This window comes from Ciona robusta, chromosome 13 (genome assembly GCF_009617815.1).
Source record: "Ciona robusta chromosome 13, ASM961781v2".
In the NCBI taxonomy this organism is placed as follows: Eukaryota; Metazoa; Chordata; class Ascidiacea; order Phlebobranchia; family Cionidae; genus Ciona; species Ciona robusta.
The window spans coordinates 1208481-1228553 of NC_143247.1; the positions used below are offsets into that span (position 1 = coordinate 1208481).

At 28.2% G+C, this 20073-nt stretch overlaps 1 protein-coding gene across 5 annotated transcripts in view; it reads left to right on the forward strand.

The window, feature by feature from the left end:
- Positions 1-20073, forward strand: part of LOC149725647 (laminin subunit beta-1-like) — a 28654-nt gene extending 8581 nt beyond the window's left edge. For all 5 annotated transcript variants that reach the window (XM_089891605.1, XM_089891609.1, XM_089891607.1 and 2 more), the window contains 23 exons: positions 323-435; positions 1209-1424; positions 1766-1918; positions 2807-2957; positions 3939-4048; positions 4582-4771; positions 5277-5420; positions 5806-6037; positions 6744-6907; positions 7599-7823; positions 8565-8779; positions 9579-9675; positions 12564-12755; positions 13229-13394; positions 13878-14062; positions 14518-14759; positions 15254-15439; positions 16147-16285; positions 16894-17101; positions 17440-17581; positions 17927-18103; positions 18636-18780; positions 19311-20073. In XM_089891605.1, the coding sequence (XP_089747731.1) occupies positions 323-435; positions 1209-1424; positions 1766-1918; positions 2807-2957; positions 3939-4048; positions 4582-4771; positions 5277-5420; positions 5806-6037; positions 6744-6907; positions 7599-7823; positions 8565-8779; positions 9579-9675; positions 12564-12755; positions 13229-13394; positions 13878-14062; positions 14518-14759; positions 15254-15439; positions 16147-16285; positions 16894-17101; positions 17440-17581; positions 17927-18103; positions 18636-18780; positions 19311-19444 (3926 nt within the window). In that variant the 3' untranslated portion in view covers positions 19445-20073. The remainder of the gene's footprint in view (positions 1-322; positions 436-1208; positions 1425-1765; positions 1919-2806; positions 2958-3938; positions 4049-4581; positions 4772-5276; positions 5421-5805; positions 6038-6743; positions 6908-7598; positions 7824-8564; positions 8780-9578; positions 9676-12563; positions 12756-13228; positions 13395-13877; positions 14063-14517; positions 14760-15253; positions 15440-16146; positions 16286-16893; positions 17102-17439; positions 17582-17926; positions 18104-18635; positions 18781-19310) is intronic.

A 20073-nucleotide genomic window follows, 5' to 3' on the forward strand; every position in this document is an offset into this window, starting at 1 on the left:
ATATATTTTTACTCGAGAAATATTAACTTTAAATCATTGTAAAAATCATATATATATATAAAAAAAAATGCAAAACATATATATACATATATATATATATATATAAGGAATACTGTTAAGAAGAATTCTTTAACGAAAAATAAATCAAAGTTTAAATAGAAGAATAAAACTGTAACACATTTCATCATTTAGTTAAAATGCTTCGGACTATACATTTTAAAATCAATTATGTTTTGCATTTTTTTTGTAAAAATTTATTTAGTTTTTTATATATATATATATATGATTTTTTTGTGGTAATTGTTTTATTTTTTTGTTACAGCTTGCGATTGCGATTCTTTGGGCACTTTGTCGGGTGCTAACACATGTGACAGCGAGACCGGTCAATGTATTTGCAAACGGTTTACAACTGGCAGGAGATGTGATATGTGTGTCGTAAGTATTACATAATTTTAACAATATTTTGATACTATTATAGTATTTAATACTAAAATAGCCATTTTTCTATTCCGTAAAATATCATTCTAATTTGATTGTGTTTATTTGTTTAGTTTACCGTTTTTCTAGTGTTAGATTTTTGATGCCGAAATATATTTTTAGATACTTTTTTAGTTTAATAGCTATTTTCAATTCTGTAAAATATCATTCTAATTTGATTACGTTTATTTTTTAAATTTAGTATTTTTTCTAGTGTTAGATTTTATTGCGTCTACTTTTTTAGTTTTTTTTTATAGAATATTTAAGTTTAAATAAAAAAATTGTACAAAAAATATATTTATTGTTTTTATAAATCAATTAGATCTAATATTTGAAAATTTAAGTTAAAAAAGAATAGAAAAAATAGTTTAAAATATAATAATAATAACTTTATTCGTATCTTCGATTACGGTAGCGAAGATTTAGAAATATTTTAAACGAAAAGACAGGATATAGCGACAAAACAACAGTTGTTAAAACGCGCTTACAGTTAAAACATATTTACATTTAATTGGAAGAAAATAAGCGTGGTCACTACACCTAGCAGACAAACGAACCATTTATGTTTAATTATTATCAAGTTAAACTTCTAATAGAAACAAAAAATAACTTAATTTAGAAATATTTTAAACGAAAAAACAGGATATAGCGACAAAACAACAGTTGTTAAAACACATTTACAGTTAAAAAAAAATATTTTTATAAAAAAAAATTAACCAATTTTTTTTTAGCCACAAACCTGGGGAATGAGTGCGATACCACATGGGTGTAACGAGTGTGATTGTGATATTGGTGGCGCATATGATAACGATTGTAATCAAGCGTCTGGACAATGCAATTGTCGTCCTAACATTAACCACAGAAGATGCGATTCGGTGATTTCCGGAAATTTTCTGCCAGGGCTGGATTATTATTTGTACGAAGCTGAAGATGCAGAAATTCAAAAAGTAAAAATATTTTTTTTTAAATTTGTTTGATTTTGATTTTTTTTTTTTTTCTTTGTTTGGGATTTTTTTCATATTTTGTGTTGGTTAGTTTATTTTTTTCTAGCTTTTTTTGCCATTTATTGTTAGAAATACCTATTACCCAAAAATGCCTCATTTTTTAATTTTCAAATAAGTAATTTTTCATGTTTCTATTTTGTCGTTACTTTTTGCGATTTTATTTTTATATTCTTCAATTTTTAAACAACAAGATATAAAAATATATATTTTTCAAAAAATTAAAAAAAATTAAAAATATTTTTTTTATTAAAAAATTAAAAATTTAATTATCTGTTTTTTCTCAGGGTGCATTTGCAGACAAGCGAAAGCACGTTCCACCGCTCACATGGACAGGTGACGGGTTCATGCTCGTACAAGAAGAAGGCGTTATTATATTCACCGTCAATAACTTGCCGAAATCAATGGATTACAATCTAGTGCTTAGATACCAGTCTACAGTAAGTTTTATTAATATATATATATATACAGTGGCGCACCCAGGGGGGGGGTTTAGGGTGTCGCGACCCCCCCTTATAAACCCCCCAAAAAAATTGATTAAAAAAAAAAAAAAAAAAAAAAAAAAATGAAATTTTTTTGAAAAAAACCGCCCTTATTTTTTTCTGGCTTTACCTGGGTTTAGAGTGTCGCCCCTATTTTTTTCTGGCTTTTTTCTGGGTTTGAAGTGTCGCGACCCCCCCTTATAAACCCCCCCCAAAAAATTACTTAAAAAAAAAATTGAATTTTTTTTTATTAAACCCCCCCCCTTATTTTTTTCTGGCTTCACCACTACATATATATATTATATCTATATAGGTGTGTGTGTATGGGTATTTATTTTTTATAATGGACAGAAAATAGGAAAAAATGAATGTAATATATATAATACATATATATGTATGTGTGTGTGTGTATACAAAAATTGATAAAATACCAAAAAGTAACATTATTGTAAAAATAAAACAGTTATAAGTACATCTACTTTTCCTAATGAAGAAATAAAAAACATAAAAAACAAAAGTGTGGATGTAATAAATATATTTATTGTAAATTTTAAACATAATTATAAAAGCAAATGGGCAAAAATATGCCAGTAAAATTCTGTATTATATATATAAATGTATTGTATATATAAATGTATTATATCTATAATGTGTTTCAGTAGATTGACATTACATTATCACCCACAATAAAAAAATAAATATTTTTTTTTCAAATTTAACAAAAATTATCAAAAAAATTGGAAAACAAATTAAAAAAAAATGTTTTGTTTTTTAAATTTAACAAAAAATTAATACAAAGTTTAGTAAAAAAAAAATTAAAAAAGGTTTAAACACCTGTTTTTTTAGATGCCAAATATGTGGCAGTACGTAGACGTGACGATAGACCGACCCAACAGAGGGAATATTCCAACTTCAAGTCCCTGTGGTAACACAAGACCTGAGGATGATGAATGGATGACGTCACTACCTGGACCACCAACCACACATAGTAGTTTGGGTGAGATTTTCAACATATTTCAATTATACCTACAATTAGTAGGGTGGGGTAAAATGGGACACTTTTTTATTTCATTTTCTTGTCCCATTTTGTAGATCTTCATTCAATTTTTACCTATATATATAATTATATATAGTAGGGTGGGGAAAGACGAGACACCTTTTTATTTCATTTTCTCGTCGCATTTTGTAGTTCTTATTTCAATTTTTACCTATATTTGTATGTATAGTAGGGTTGGGAAATGATGGGACAGATTTTTATTTCATTTTCTTGTCCCATTTTGAAGATCCTATTTCAGTTTTTACCTATATATATAATTATATGTAGATTTCAATTTTTACCTATATTTGTATGTATAGTAGGATGGGGTAGGATGAGACAGAATTTTATTCTATTTTCTTGTCCCATTTTGTAGTTCTCATTTGAATTTTGACCTATATATGTATAGTAGGGTTGGGGAAAGATAAGACAACATATTTCAATTTTACCTACAATTAGTAGGGTGGGGGAAAATGGGACACTTTTTTTATTTCATTTTTTCGTCGCATTTTGTAGATCTTCATTCAATTTTTACCTATATATATAATTATATATAGTAGGGTGGGGAAAGACGAGACACTTTTTTATTCCATTTTCTCATCACGTTTTGTAGATCTTCATTCAATTTTTACCTATATATATAATTATATATAGTAGGGTGGGGAAAGACGAGACACTTTTTTATTCCATTTTCTCGTCCCATTTAGTAAGTCTATTTTCGATTTTGACCTATGTATAATAGTAAGGTGGGGGAACATGAGAAAAGTTTTCATTTTATTTTCTTCTCTCATTTGGTAGTAAAAAAACTACTATATATATATATATATATTCATCGTTTTGAATTCTACAGTTTTAAATGTTTCCTTTTGTTGAACATTTTACTAACTTTTTTTCTTCAAACTGTTTATTTTTGTATGTTTAATATTTTATGTTTTTTCAAAGGTATTATATGTTTGGAAAGTGAATACACTTATCGTATTATACTGGATATGAGAAGATATCAACGTGAACACGATCCTAACGGTCTTACACCGGATATTCTGATTGACTCAGTAAGTAAAACTGACAGCGAGCATGAGGTGTATAAAACCTGAATAAAGGAGTGAATGTAACTTACTTTATCCTCGCGTGACTGGAAAACGACAGTAGTTATAACACGGGTGTTCTGTTTCATACACCTCGTGCCTGCTTACGAGTTAGTGGAGTTACCATTTATTTTACTTTGTGGGCGATTTTTTTTCTTTATTACCTAAACAAGTATGCACTCGACGGTGAGCATAAGGTATTCCTCCAATCTTTTTAGCAGCGTTTCTTAAACTTCCTTGTATAAGAGGGTAAATGAGCTGCCAATCAAAATCCACATATTTTAATGCGACAGAAAAATTGTGCCAATTGCAGTACTTTACCAGACATTAAACTCGTTGCCAAAAAGAAAGCGCATTCGTCGCATTAAATATAATTGCTGTAATTAGCTGCTTTCGCTTTTAATAACTGAGCGTCATATTACATATTAGGGGTAAATCGGATAAGCCTCCTTTTTTAAATGCTAAAACACACAAAAAGTTTAAGAACCATTGCATTACAGCTTCTTGTGGTTCCGGTCCATAGCGGTTTAGACATGTTCCAAGGTACCATCGAAGGCCGACAGCGCACGCGACAGTTTACGGAGCTTGAATGCGAAGAAAGCGAAATGTACGTTCCTGACAGAACCCCCCATGAAGAATGTGCGGGCCTTCTTTTCTCAATGTCTGCTATTATACATGACGGCGCTAAACGTAAGTTTTTTTGTTACTTTTTCAGTTTTTTTTTTTTTTGGTTACTTTTTAGGTGTTTTTGTTTTTTTGTTACTTTTTAGGTGTTTTTTTTTTTGTTACTTCTTAGGTGTTTTTGTAACTTTTTGTTTGTTTGTTTTTTTACTTTTTAAGTGTTTTTGTTTTTTTTGTTACTTTTTGGGTGTTTTTGTATTTTTATTGTTAATTTTTAGGTGTTTTAGTTTTTTAACTTTTTTGTTGTATAGTAAGTTTTTTCTTGTAGAAATGCCTGAATAAATTATTTTGTTTAGTTTTTTTAGTTAAGTTGCTTTAACTTATTTTTTAAACAAGTTCTTTATTTTATGAAATGCCAAAAAATCAGTCATTTAACATCTACAATTAAAAACACCAAAAATTTTTTGTTAATATTTTTTGACATTTAACATCTAAAAAAATTTTTTTTTTTATATATATATAATACATTTTATATATATATAAATCATTCAATAATGCCTGTTATGTATTTCAGCGTGTGACTGCAACCCCCAAGGCAGTACAAGTTCCATTTGTGAAACATGGGCAGGCCAGTGCCAATGTAAACCAAATGTAATAGGACGCAAATGTGACCGATGCGCTCCCGGAACTTATGGATTTGGACCAACTGGGTGTAGAGGTAAGTTTTGGTAGGGTACAAGGTTCAAGGCGCGATGCTGCTATTTATTCGGCGTATGTGTATAGGCAAAATGTTTATCAGTAATTGCTTCAACCCAGTGGCCACTAATGGGTTGTCTAAATTATCAGGCAAACAGAAAATAATCACCCACAAAGTAACATACATGGTAACTTCTAAGAGAGCATTACGGTGTATGAAACACACTCGTGTTAAAACGACTGTCGTTTTCCGGCCACAAGAGGATAATAAGTTAAAAATATTCATTCCTTCTTTTACCGTACAAATACTTGGTAAAATTACTACAATTTATTTTTTTTACAATTTTTTTTCACTTTACAATTTCTAATTTTTTTCGATATTGTTTTTAATTTTTTTTCTATTTTAGAATGCGATTGCGACGCGCTTGGATCTAGAAATGAGTTTTGCGACATCGCGCGCGGTCAATGCGAGTGCCTTCCGGGCGTCTCGGGCCGCAGGTGCAACCAGTGCATGCCTGGACACTACGACTACCCTAACTGCTACAGATGTAACTGCAACGGACATACGGACTCCTGTGACCAGGAAACTGGGGAGTGTTTAGGATGCAGAGATAACACTATGGGCGCACATTGTGACTCGTAAGTTTTTTTGTTTGGTATTACCTAAAATAGCTGACTTGTTTGGAAATTTCATTACATGAAAATTACATGAAATAACTGACTTGTTCAGGCATTTAGACATTACAAGAAAAAACTGACTTGTTCAAAATGACATAATATAACTGACTTGTTTAAACATTACATGAAATAACTGACTTATTTAAACATTACATGAAATAACTGACTTATTTAGACATTACATGAAATAACTGACTTGTTTAGACATTACATGAAATAACTGACTTATTTAGACATTACATGAAATAACTGACTTGTTTAGACATTACATGAAATAACTGACTTGTTTAGGCATTACATGAAATAACTGACTTGTTTAGACATTACATGAAATAACTGACTTGTTTAGGCATTACATGAAATAACTGACTTGTTTAGACATTACATTTATCTAGTGTGGCGGGGCAACGACAGTCATTATAACACTAGTGTTCTGTTTCATACGCCTCGTGCCAGCTTACCAGTTATCATGTATGTTACTTTGTTTTTATGTTTTGTTTCATTATGTGTGGCTGACAATTTGGACAACCCATTAATTACCGTTAAGTGTCTTGCCCAAGGACACATACTCCCACAATGGTAGCAATGACAAGCCTTGGACCCATTACCTCTGAACTATTTGCCCCACAACGCCAAATAACTTAAATAATTTTCATTGTCTCCACAGCTGCATAGATGGTTACTACGGCAATCCGTTATTGGGAAGTTTAGACCAATGTAAAGCGTGCATGTGTCCCGATGGCCCTGGAAGTGGTAGGCAGTATTCTACAGGTTGTAGACAAGACCAAGTGTCTGGCCAAGTCGTTTGTTACTGTATGCCTGGCTATGCAGGTAAATTACTGTTTTAATTGTTTCTTTTTGTTTTTTTTAGCCTATTAGAAAATAGTACTGTTTTTTGTTTTATTTTGTTATTTTTTATTTTGAGCCCATTAGAAAATAGTACTGTTTTTTGTTTTATTTTTTTATTTTTTATTTTTAGCCCATTAGAAAATAGTACTGTTTTTTGTTTTATTTTTTTATACTACCGTTTTAATTTTTTTTCGTTTTGTTTGAAAATTGGTTACTCAACTGAATTATCATTCTTTTAATTAATTTTTTTTTCACTTTCAGCCTATAAGAAAATATTACTGTTTTTTTTTAATTTTTTATATACTTCCATTTCAAATGCAGTTTTTTTTTATCGAGAAAATTGTGTTAGAATCTTAGCACATTAAAATACTACTGTTTTAAATGGCAATTTTTTTTAAAGTAAATATTATTATTATTTTAGTGTTATTTTTTTACAAACCCTTTTAGAGTGCATATTTTTTTCTAATACACTTTTTGCAGTGAATACTTTTTTTAGTTTAACTATAATTATTATATTGTAAATAACTGTATTGTTTTCACCAAGAAATATAGAAAAAAAAATTATAATTTTTACCAAAATGCCTAATAATTAATTTTTACTTTTTATCATTTTTTTTATAAAAATATTTATTACAGTGAAATTTTTTTTCAATCAAAACATATTTTTCAAAAGGTGCACGATGCGACCAATGTGCCCCTGCCTACTGGGGCAACCCCCAAGCTGTGAACGGGCTGTGCCGAAAGTGCGAATGTAACAATAATATTGACCCGTTTGACCCAACAGCATGTGATAGTGCCACAGGTGTCTGTACAAATTGTTTGCATAATACAGCTGGTCCACATTGTGAGCAGTGCAGGGATTACTATTACGGAAATCCACTTGATCAAAACTGCATGGGTAAGTAATGTGAATGTAACTAAAGAAAGAGAGTGTATCACTTCTCCTTTGCCGACATTGGAGATGCGCGTTCTATCTTTTTTATTTCCGTGTTTTTTTTGTGAGTAAAATTTTGTACCAAATGTAATACATGAATGAATGTACCTTGCTTTATCCTCGCGTGGCCGGAAAACGACAGTTGTAATAACACGGGTGTTCTGTTTTATACACCTCGTGCCAGCTTACGAGTTACCATGTATGTTACTTTGTGGGTAATTATTTTTTTGGATTTTTTTTATATTTTATGTATGGCTGATAGTTTGAACAACCCATTAGTGGCCACTGGGTTCAAAAATGATTATTATTGTTTTTTTGTGTTTGCGTACTTGGGCAAAACACTTTACAGTAATTGCTCCAACCCAGTGGTCACTAATGGGTTGTCCAGATTGTTAACTATAAGAAACACATTAAAAATAAAATGCTAAACATAAAATAAATGAAAAAGTATTTGTTTAATAAGTCACCGTTTTTATGCCAAAAAAGATAATATAAATTACTTTTTTTTTAATTAAAATATTTTTTTTTTACTAAAATGCGCTGTCTAATAAAATTTATACTTAACTTCATTTTTTTTATGGAAATATTTTTTACAATAAATTCTTTTTCTGACCAAAACATTTTTTCTGACCCAAACACACTTTTTTTTAATTAATTAAAAAAAAAAATTAAAACAAAAATATTTTTAAAAAATATTGATTTTAGCTTGCCAGTGTAATTTGTTGGGAACCGACAGTTCTGTGTGCGTGAATGGACAATGTCAGTGTGATGCAACAACAGGGCAATGCCCATGCTATCCTAATGTGTCTGGACAAAACTGCGACCAATGTCTTCCTAACCATTGGAAGTTGGCCAGTGGTACGGGCTGTGAATCGTGCGGATGTAGTCCGGAACATTCTTTGGGAACAACTTGCGATGAGGTAATTTTTTATTACTGTTTTTTTTTATCAAAGAAACATATTGTAGTGTGGGAAAAAACGGGACACTTTTTTATTCTTTTTCTCGTCCCATTTGGTAGTAAACAAAGAATATTTAACGAATTTAAAACCGTATCCTCACGACTTCCATAGATCGTTTTTAACTGTTTAAAACACGATCAGGATATTTGGATAATATGTGCCTAAAGTGTCCCATCTTTCCCCACAGTACTATATGTATTATTTTAGTATTGACGTCACACTTTTTCACAATTTTTATCATGATTGTCAAACTATGTCTTCTGAATATGTACATTGAAACATAAGGGTACCGGGTTCAAAACTCGATGATGCTACAATTATGTGCCTTTATAGTGTGTGCCTCCTTAAGCAAGACAATTAACAGTAATATATTGGTCACTAATGAGTTGTTAAAATTTCCAGACATTCAGTTTTGCTTGTATTTTGTAAAAAAGTTCTTAAACCTTAACCTTTTTATTGTAAAAAAAACGTAAAATTTTTTGACATTTAAAGAAAAAAAAATTGTTTTAAAAGATTTTTTTTGTTTTGTAACAAAAATGTAAAATTTTTTGACATTTTAAGGAAAAAAAAAATTGTTTTAAAAGATTTTTTTTGTTTTGTAAAAAAAAATCTAAAATTTTTGCCATTTAAAAAAAAATGATTTTTAAAAAATTTTTTTTTTTTAAATTTAAAAAAAAATTTTTTTTTTTTGTAAAAAAGTTTAAAATCCTCATTTTTTGAAACCAATTTTTTAAAATCTTAACCGGATATTTTTGATTAGATAACTGGACAGTGTCTTTGCGTGGATGGATTTGGTGGTCGTACCTGTCACAACTGTGCAGATGGTTATTTTGGTAACCCAGACATTGAATGTTACGGTAAGATTGTAATAATATTAAATGTATTTGTCTCTTCGATTACGGTAGCGAAGATTTAGAAATATTTTAAACAAAAGACAGGATATAGCAACAAAACAACAGTTGTTAAAACACGCTTACAGTTAAAAACATATTTACATTTAATTGGAAGAAAATAAGCGTGGTCGCTACACCAATCAGACAAACAAGCCATTTATGTTTAATTATTATCAAGTTAAAGTTAAAACATATTTACATTTACGAAGACATATAAAATTTAGTTATTTATAATCATGTTTAGTTAAAATTAGAATTTTTTCTATACTTAAACATGCATATATGAAATAAGTTTTAAGTTGTATTTAGTCTACATTACAGCGATATTACTACCAAATTAAGTTTTCACATAAAACGTGTTTTTAGTATTTCAAAAGCATTTAATATAGCTTCTAAACAAAAGTACTGTAATTCACATCAAAACTTTTTTTTTTTAAATTTTGTGCAAATTTTTGCATAGAACTGGTTTGTTTTAGCTTCATATGCTACAAGTCCAAAAAAAATTAGTTTTTTTAGGGGGGGGGGGCAATTTAAGTTAAATTTTTATAAATGTTTTGTATTAAATTTATATTATTTTTTTTTAATATTCAGTAGACAGTTTATTTATTATGATATAATTTTCTATTACTTTTTTAAAACATAAAAATTGATATTCATTATTACTTAATGCACAGTATATATTAAAGTTATTAACTTTATACTTTCAGAATATTTTAATTTTGCTTTTCTTGCATCAAATTTTTAACTAATTTTGCTTTTGCTGCTTAAGCTGATTGCCCTTATAGCTTTCTTATATAAAATATGTTTTTAATTTACAAATTCTATTGTTCTTTAATTAAAAATATATTTTTTATAAAAAAAACAACCTAATACTGTATGTATATACTTTTTTTGCTTTTTTTATGAAATTTTTTATACTTTTTTGTTTTTGTTATAATTTTTTTTTTAATTTTTATATTTTTGAAAAAAAACTTTTTACAAAATCTGAAAGTCCCAAAAAAACCTATTATTTTTTCAATTTTCTTTTTAAGTTATTGCTATCCAGGAAAATATAAATCTAAAACAGCTTAATTTTACCCTGTACTAATTACGGAGTCAAAAAGTGTTAAAAAATTGCGGAAAAGAGCTTTTTTTTAGATTTATGTTTTTTGAATGTTTGATTATGTAAGTAGCTACTCCTTTTCCACTCTTCACTACTGTTGGTCCAACAACAACAACAACAACTGAGCCCAAGTTGTCAGAAACAACAACAACAAAATATCCCAGTATTTCAACAACAACAACAACTGAAAACTCCAACACTTTTACAACAACAACAAGTACTCAAAAACCCGGCATTTCAACAACAACAACAATATCAACAACAAAAAGCACGCAAAGTCCCAGTATTTCAACAACAACAACAAAATCAACAACAACCTCCCAAACGCCTGGCATTTCAACATCAACAAAAACAACAACAGCAAAAACTGGCACCAAATTTCAAGAAACAACAACATTTTCCTTTGACACAACAACAACAAAAACAACAACACAAAATGTTTCAACAGCTAGTGTAACTTTGGGTAAACCTCACGCATGCGTGTGTTGGGAAACGGTAGAAACAGAATGCAAAATCAACTGTAATTCAACATAATTGGTGAATTTGTTCGTTGTAGGCCTCACACTGGTGTTCTAGACCGATATTTTTACCTATTTTTTTTGCAATTTTTTAAACTGTTAATTTGGAAATCTTAATTTAGTTTAAAATTGTTCTAAAATCCAGCAGTTTTTCTATAATTACACCTTAGTAATTTTTGCATGAGCACATTTTCCTGCTATTTCTTAACACTATTTTAGTTTTTAACTAAAACTAGAAATTTTATATAAAAACATCTATATTTTACCATTTATATAACTGTTTTTAGTTTATATTGCATAAAAGTAAATATTCCAATTGCTTTAAACTAAAAGGGTAAATTTTAGTGAATTTTTGTAACTGTACCAGCATTTAAAAGTATTTTTATTATTATAAGAAGTATTTTTAATTTAAATTATATAAACGGCTAAAAAAGACAGAATACAACTCAAAGTAGGGTGAGGGAAGATGGGACACCCTTTCATTCTATTTACCTGTCCCATTTGGTAGTAAACAAAGAAAATTCAAAGAATTATAAAACTGTATCCTAACAACTCCCATAGACCGTTGATAATTGTTTAAAACGCGATCAGAATATTTGGATATTATGTGCTAAAGGTGTCCCATCTTACCCCAATCTACTATATGTTACAAACATAATACTAATTTACAAAAAATATTATTTTTTTGTATTAATATTTTAGTGGGGTGCTAACATTAGATATTCGTGTTACTAATATAATAATATTTTTAGTAATATTGTTACAAAAATAGGCAATTTTATTTTAAATAGGCTATTGAATACAAAATACAATTTTTTTTCCCATATTATATTTATTTAGGAAAATATATACATTCATACATTCTATAAAACTCATTAATGCATATTATTGTAAAATTTGGTACAAAAATCCAGGTATTTTTTTAAATTCTATAAAATTCTGAAGGCAAATTTTTTGTAAAGTGGAAAAATATGCAACTTTTTAAAATGACAATTTTGCTAACAAAATTTTTAACAACTTGTAGAGTACACAAGATTTTGTTTTTATTTATTCATTTTAAAATTTGTGTTTCAGTTTAAAAAATGTAATTTTTGAACAAAACTAACAAATAACAATTTAAAAAAAAATAAAAATAATTTTTTTTAACAGAACTAACATATTCAACTATAAAAAAAATCACCGAATTTTTTTATTATTTTTTTTTTATTTTTATAAAAAAAATTTTGTTACAGCTTGTGAGTGCAACATATATGGGTCTGTATCCACGCAATGCAACACCAACACTGGACAATGTGAGTGCAGAGACGGGGTCGGGGGTCGTAGGTGTGACCGGTGTTTAAGAGGATTTACTGGGGAGGTCCCGAACTGTGAACCTTGCGGAGAATGCTTTGATAATTGGGATGTAATAATTTCTCAACTAAAAGGTAAAAAAAATTTTTGAAGGTAATTTTTTTCAAGAAAAAGTTGTTTTTTTCAAGAAATTTTTTTTTTATTTTTATTTTTTGTTTAAAAAGTTTTTGTTATTTCTGAACTAAAAGGTGAAACTTTTTTTTAAGTTAAGGTTTATTTTTAAAAGTCATTGTTCAAGTATAACTGAATTTTAAGTTTAGGCTTTTTATTCATGTTAATTTTAAAACTGAATTTATTTTTTTAATTTTTTTTATTTTAAATTATTTTGAAATGGAAATTAAGCTTTATTTTTAAACTGCATTTTAAATTTGGGTATGTTTTCTTTTAACTTGCTTTTATTGCTTTTAATAATTTATTAATTTTGTTTCTTTATATTTTTTTTATATATGTATATATATGCTTTTTTTTTAGTTTTTAATTTTTTTATTTTTTGTCAAAACTTTAAAAAAAAATTTTACTTTATCTTATGATTATTTTTTTTCCACAGATCGAACGGACCGTGCTATTTCACGTGCACGTGAGATTGGTGAGACAGGTATCACGGGAGCTTATAATGAAGAATTTGAACTTATCACAGAATTATTGAAAAATATTTCCGCAAATGCACTCGAAATGCCCAAACCTGATTTCATGGCAATGGTTGAAACGATACAGTGAGTATTTGTTTAGTTGTTACTTCAAATTTATGATTTTTTGTAAAACAAAATCTTATGCAAAAAAAAAATATTAGGAATTTTAATATTAGGAATTTTTTTTTTTTTAATAAAACTCCAAACCAGTTTTTTGTATTAAAAAGATTTTTTTTTGCATTAAAACACCAAAACATCTTCTTATATTTTCAAGACATTTCCTTAATTGCATTATTTAAAAGACAAAACATTTTTTTGCATTTTTGTTACTTCTTAATTTTTTATTTGTCTTCATAAAATTTAGAGTTAACGTTTTCAAGACAAAAATTGTGTATTTTTGTTACTTTCTGTTTTTTTATGTTTTCCTAAAATTGAGACATTACCTTAAATTTTCAAGACATTACCTGAAAAATTTGTGTATTTTTTACTTTCCGTTTTTTTATGTTTTCCCAAAATATAAACATCACCTTAAATTTTTATGACATTACTTTGCTTTTAAACTTCCAGAAACCGCCTAAAACTCCAAGAAGACAAACTGGTTGCATTAGAACACGATATGACACGTATTCGAAACGACGACACAAAAGTTAACGAAGACATGATTAGTTTAGACCAACAAGCAGCCGCTGTCAATGCTAAACTTGATAATTTACGAGATCAAAAGCAAAGTATTAGTAAAGTTTCCCCAGTTGGTAAGTTTTACTTAAAAAAAAAAAATTTTTTTATATACTATTTTATATAGTAGGTGGGGGAAGATGGGACACCTTTTACCTTAATTTTCTTGTCCCATTTGGTAGTAAACAAAAAACATTCAAAGAATTATAAAACTGTATCCTTAGGACTACTATAGACCGTTGTTATTTGTTTAAAACACGATCAGGATATTTGGATATTATGTGCCAAAGGTGTCCCGTCTTACCCCACCCTACTATATTATTATTTTTGTAGTTTTAACTTTTATTATACTTTTTTATTTACAATTAGCATTTAGCATAATCATTTTTTTATAGTTTTAAAGAATTTTTTTTTATAAATTAAAAATTTGGAATATTTAGTGTATTTATCATTTATATAAAAAAGTTATAAATATAGTTTTAAAATATCAAAAATAGCTAAAAAATTTAAAAAAAGCAATATTTTATTTCAGCCGCTTTCAAACAAGTTGAAGATGCAGCCGCGGCATCTGAAGCCGCAGAACGCGCGGCACAAGCCGCGACCACGGAGCCAGGGAATTTGCTTGAACAATCCCAACAAATTCGAGACGCGGTTGAAGCCGATCTCGACGACAAACAATCGGAATTTGATTTCAAACTTAGTCAGGTGAACGATGACATCACAGCCAGACAATCGGACGTCAATGATCTTACACTTTCGGAGCTTAATAAAGACGTAAGGAATTTGGAAGTTTTTTAATTATTTTGTCCATTTATTTATCAAGTTAACAATATTAATTTTTTGATTAAAAAAACTTTCATTTTTGCTCAAATCAAATGGTTTTCTGCTCATTTTTTGAATTTCTGTTTAACTTTTAAAATTAAAATTTTTACTTTTACAAAATATCTTTTCAATATTTTTTTTGTTTCGTTTTTTCCTAAAAAGCAATTTATTTTTTAAAAGTAAAATTTTTTTTTTGCTTGCTAAAGGTGTTTCATCTTCCCCCACCCTACTATATTATTATTTTTGTAGTTTTAATTTTTATTCTAAACTCATTTTTATTAACAATTATCATAACCATTTTTTCAATTTTTTCTAATGCAATTTCACTTTTTTTATGTTAATTGCGAATTTGCAATGCTTATTGCTGTACCATTTATATAATAAGTTATAATTTTAAAATATCAAAAATATCTAGGAAATTCTTGCTAAAAAAATTTTTTTTTTAGATTTGCGGAGCTGCAACTGAAGGCTGTGATGAATCTTGCGGGGGCGCGGGGTGCGACACTTGTGGTGGTATTGGGTGCACGGGTGCCGTGCAATTCGCCAGCGACGCCAAAAACCGGGCTCAAAAAACTCAGGAAACTTTAACAAGGGTTGCCGATGAAACTGGGGACCTTAGAAACAGAGTTCAGGTAAAAAACAATTAAGAAACTAAAATTAAACATTAAAAGCATATATATATATATTATGTTACTTCTGCAACCAGGCATTTTTTTTTTTAATATTAAGTCTTTGGAAAAATCATGCAAACATATATATATATAAACGATATATCAGTGGCTTATCTGGTATAAAAACGTAGTTTTTCCAACGTTTCCTCTGCCATACGGCAAAACTTCATCAGGGAAATTATGAAGTCTTGCTGTATGGCAGACGAAACGTTGGAAATACACTACGTTTTCATACCAGATAAGCCACTGATATATTGTATATATATATATATATATATGTTTGCATGATTTTTCCAAAGACTTAATATTAAAAAAATAAATAAAAAATTAAAATTTTTAAATAAAATAAATATGTATATTTTTTCCAAAGACATATTGTTAAAAAATAATTTAGATTGTATTTTTCCAGATTTATATGATATATTAAGCGAAGACAAAGTTTTAATTTTGTTGTCTAGTTGTTAATTTCATATGTTTTTGTAGAATTAGTTTTTTATTAAAAAAATGTTTAAATATAATTTAAAAAAGAAATATTTAAATTTGTTTATGAGATTAAGTATAAAAAAAAAATATTTTTATGAGTAACTATAAAACAGTTATTTTTTTATAAAATTAAATATAAAAAACTAACATTTTTTTATAGTTATAAAAAAATATTTTTTGTGCAGCTTGCAAAAACAAGCGCCCAGGAAGCAAAAAATCAAGCCCAAGAAGCCCACACGATGGCGCAAGAGGTGGAGAGCGTTATTCGACAACAAAATTCTGAAGTTCGAAAACTAATTCAAGATATTCGGGAATTTTTAGAAGGTTTGTTTGTTTTTTTGAAAATATTTTATTTTTTTACCTATTAAAAAATTATTTTTTTTATTTAAAATATATATATTTGAAGATATCTGAATTAAAACTTGTTTAAAAATCTAAAATAAAATGGAAAAAAATAAAATTATCAAAACAAATATTTTTAAAATTAACCTTAAAAACGTTTAAAATATTTTAGAATTTATTTTTTATAAAATTAAAATTTTTAAGGTTTAAATTTAACCATGTTTTGCAGTTTCTCTACATTTTGGATTCAATTGTATTTTAGAGTTTTTTTTAAATAAATATATTAAATAAAAAATTTTCATTTTAAAAATGTTAAATAAATGTATTCAGTAATTATTTTACAAAATAACTGCAATGATTGTTGAAATTATAACTTATAAATTTTTTATTTTTTTAAATTTTTATTTTTTGAACAGAAGAAAAAGTCAACTCGAATGTCATTTTGTACTTTTGTTTTAATAAATAAATAAATATCTTAAAAAAATATTAAATAAATTGTTTACAAAAAAAATGCAAATAAAAAAAACTGCAATTTGTGTTAAAGTAATAAAAAATATTTTTTTAATTTTATATATTTGTTTTTTTAACAGAAGAAAAAGCCGATCCAAATGACATCAAAGACCTCGCGAATCAAGTCCTCGCTCTGTCTCTTCCTGTTTCAAGATCCGAGATCGATGCTCTTGCAGAGGAAATCCGAGATCTGGTTGATCGACTTCCAAATGTTGATGAAATTTTGGCCGAAACGGACGGAGATCTCGAAAGAGCGAATCAACTTCTTGCAGATGCTAATCAAGCAAAGTAAAATTTTTGACATTTTTGTAATTTTTTTAGTTTTTTTTAAATTTTTCTTTTTATTTTTTGATAATTTTTTCATTTTATTTTTTGATAATTTTTTCATTTTTTAAATATTTTTTATTTTTTCAAATTTTCAAGTTGTTTTATAATTTTTTCCCTGACCATTTAAACAGTTATTATATTTTGTTGTTTTAATTCTTAATCCCTTTTGTTTGTTTTTATTTTATTTAATTTTGTTTTATTTTTTATTAAATACACAAAAAGTATTATTTTTTATCTTTTTTATTTTAATTTTTGATTAACATTAAAATTTTTTAATTTTAACCATATATTTACCACAGACAAGCAGCCACAGCAGTAGCAAGCGATGCTAAAGCTGTCGTCACCGCTTTATCGCAAGCAGATAACGCTTCGAGAGCAGCAGAAGCCGCGAAAACACAAGCAGCCAATGATATTCAACTTGCAGAAGATAAAATTAATGAGGTGTGTGGTATAACTCGACAGTGAGCATGAGGTGTATAAATACACCATGTGTGTCTGGTGTATAAGAAGACACCCATGTTATAACTCGACAGTGAGCATGAGGTGTATGAATACACCGTGTGTATCTGGTGTATAAGAAGACACCCATGTTATAACTCGACAGTGAGCATGAGGTGTATGAATACACCGTGTGTATCTGGTGTATAAGAAGACACCCATGTTATAACTCAACAGTGAGCATGAGGTGTATGAATACACCATATGTGTCTGGTGTATAAGAAGACACACATGTTATAACTCGACAGCGAGCATGAGGTATACAACTAAACAACAATTTTTTTTCAGATAAAATCCGCAATAACAGATTTGGAAGGTCAAATGACTGGAATTTCGAATCGCATCGGTGAATTCACTGAACGACTGAATGCAGTGGAACATCAGCTTACTGAAAACAAACTAAGCCTCGGCAGTGCTTTAGACGAAGCAACTGCTGCAAATGCAACTGCTAATATGGCCCTGCAGGTATTACACTGGTTGTATTAGTTTTTTTATGTTTTATGTAAACAATATAGGGTTAGGATATATATTTTTGGGCAGAGTTTTTTTAACTGTTTTACAAAAAAAAGAGATTTTTTTTATAATAATTATAACAACCTAATTTAGAATATTTTTTTGGTAATTATTTTTTGATAGTTAGTTTAGTTTTTTTTACTTTTGTATTTTGTTGCTTTTTGCAAAACGGTTTTGCGTCGCAAACAAAGAATTTTGTGAATATACAATATTTGATAGCTTTTCTGTACTCTAAACTTTTCTATTCTATATGGGTAAGGTCCTACGGCATGGCAACTCAGGGTACTTTGAGTTTAGGGCCAGATTAGACAAAAAATCACTAAATTTGATTAACATATTTTTAAACTTTTCTGAATTTTTTGTCATTTTTTAAAGTTTTTTCAAATTTTTTTTAATAACTTTTTTGTCATTTTTTAAATTTTTTTTAAATTTTTTTAATAACTTTTAATTTTTTTAAAAATTAATTAAATTTATTTTTTCACAGAATTTACAAGGTCAGTCCGCTTTAATTAACGAAGCAACATCTGCAATAAATGAAAAGAAAGATAAGACGGACAGGCTTGCTGCTTTAAGGAGAAAAGCACAAGAACTCACGGATACTGTGGCTCAAAACCAGCAGCAATTTGAAAGTAAGTTTATTATTGTAACCTAACTCAAAATATAGTGGGTGGGGGAAGATGGGACATCTTTTTATTCTATTTTCTCGTCCCATTTGGTAGTAAACAAAGAACATTCAAAGAATTATAAAACCGTATCCTCACGACTTCCATAGACTGTTGTTAATTGTTTAAAACACGGTCAGGATATTTTGATATTATGTGCTAAAAGTGTCCCATTTTCCCCCACCCTACTATAACATTATATATTTAAAAAAAATGTTTAAGCGAATTTAAAGCAATTGTGTATATGCAGTAGCAGAAAACAGCTAAGTTATTTCTCTCAAATAGATTTCTAAGCTTTAAAAAAACATACAAAAAAGATAAAACCAATCACCCACAAAGTTACATACATTGTAACTCGTTAGCTGGCACGAGGTGTATAAAACAAAACACCCATGTTATAACGACTGTCGTTTCCTTCCACGCAAGGATAAATATTATATTATTTTTTTTCAGATCATTCTTACCAAATTTTAAATTTTTATTCTGTTTTTTTTTAGGCTTAAGTGACCAGTTGGACAGTTATGACCGTCAGTTAAATATGAAAAACGACCGCTTGGATGCATTATTGGCAGAAGTGGAGCGTCTATACTCTTCCATTCAACTACAAGAGAAATATCTTCGCAACTGTTAATAAGAAAACCAAATCTGCCATCTCAGTATTAAATATTAAATCACTTTTTTTCAATTTTTACCCACACGTAAAACACAGTTTTTTTAACTAATTTTTTTTATGAATTACTAAAAATGTAACATTAATTAACGTTTTTAAATGAAATATAAATGTATTTTAATAAATTCTAATAAAAAATATAATTTTAATTACATTTTTTTAAGATGTGTTTTTAAACTTTTAAAAAAAATTTTCTGTAATTTTTGAAAAAAAAATGCGTTTTTTAAACTGCATTTATTTTTTTAAATTTTAATGCATTTATAAAAGCTAGATTAATATTACAGCATGAATTCAAGTCAGCATAACTTTATATGTGTTTGTATATAGAAGCAACTGCCGCCTGCAGTCGATTTTAAAGTCGAACTGCAAGGTTGAACAAAATTAAACGAACTGAAAAAACGCAAAAAAATGTCCAACCTTAGCGTGCGTTTTTTTCAGTTCGTTTCGTTCGCCTTTGTCCTGTTTTAAGGCGTTTTAAAAAGTAACTGTTACCATTTAACGCCATGTATGCCTGTTTTGTGTGACTTTAAAAACGATCTGGTCCTATTTCAAGTGAAAGTCTCGTAATAAATGTAAAAGGCGAACGAAAA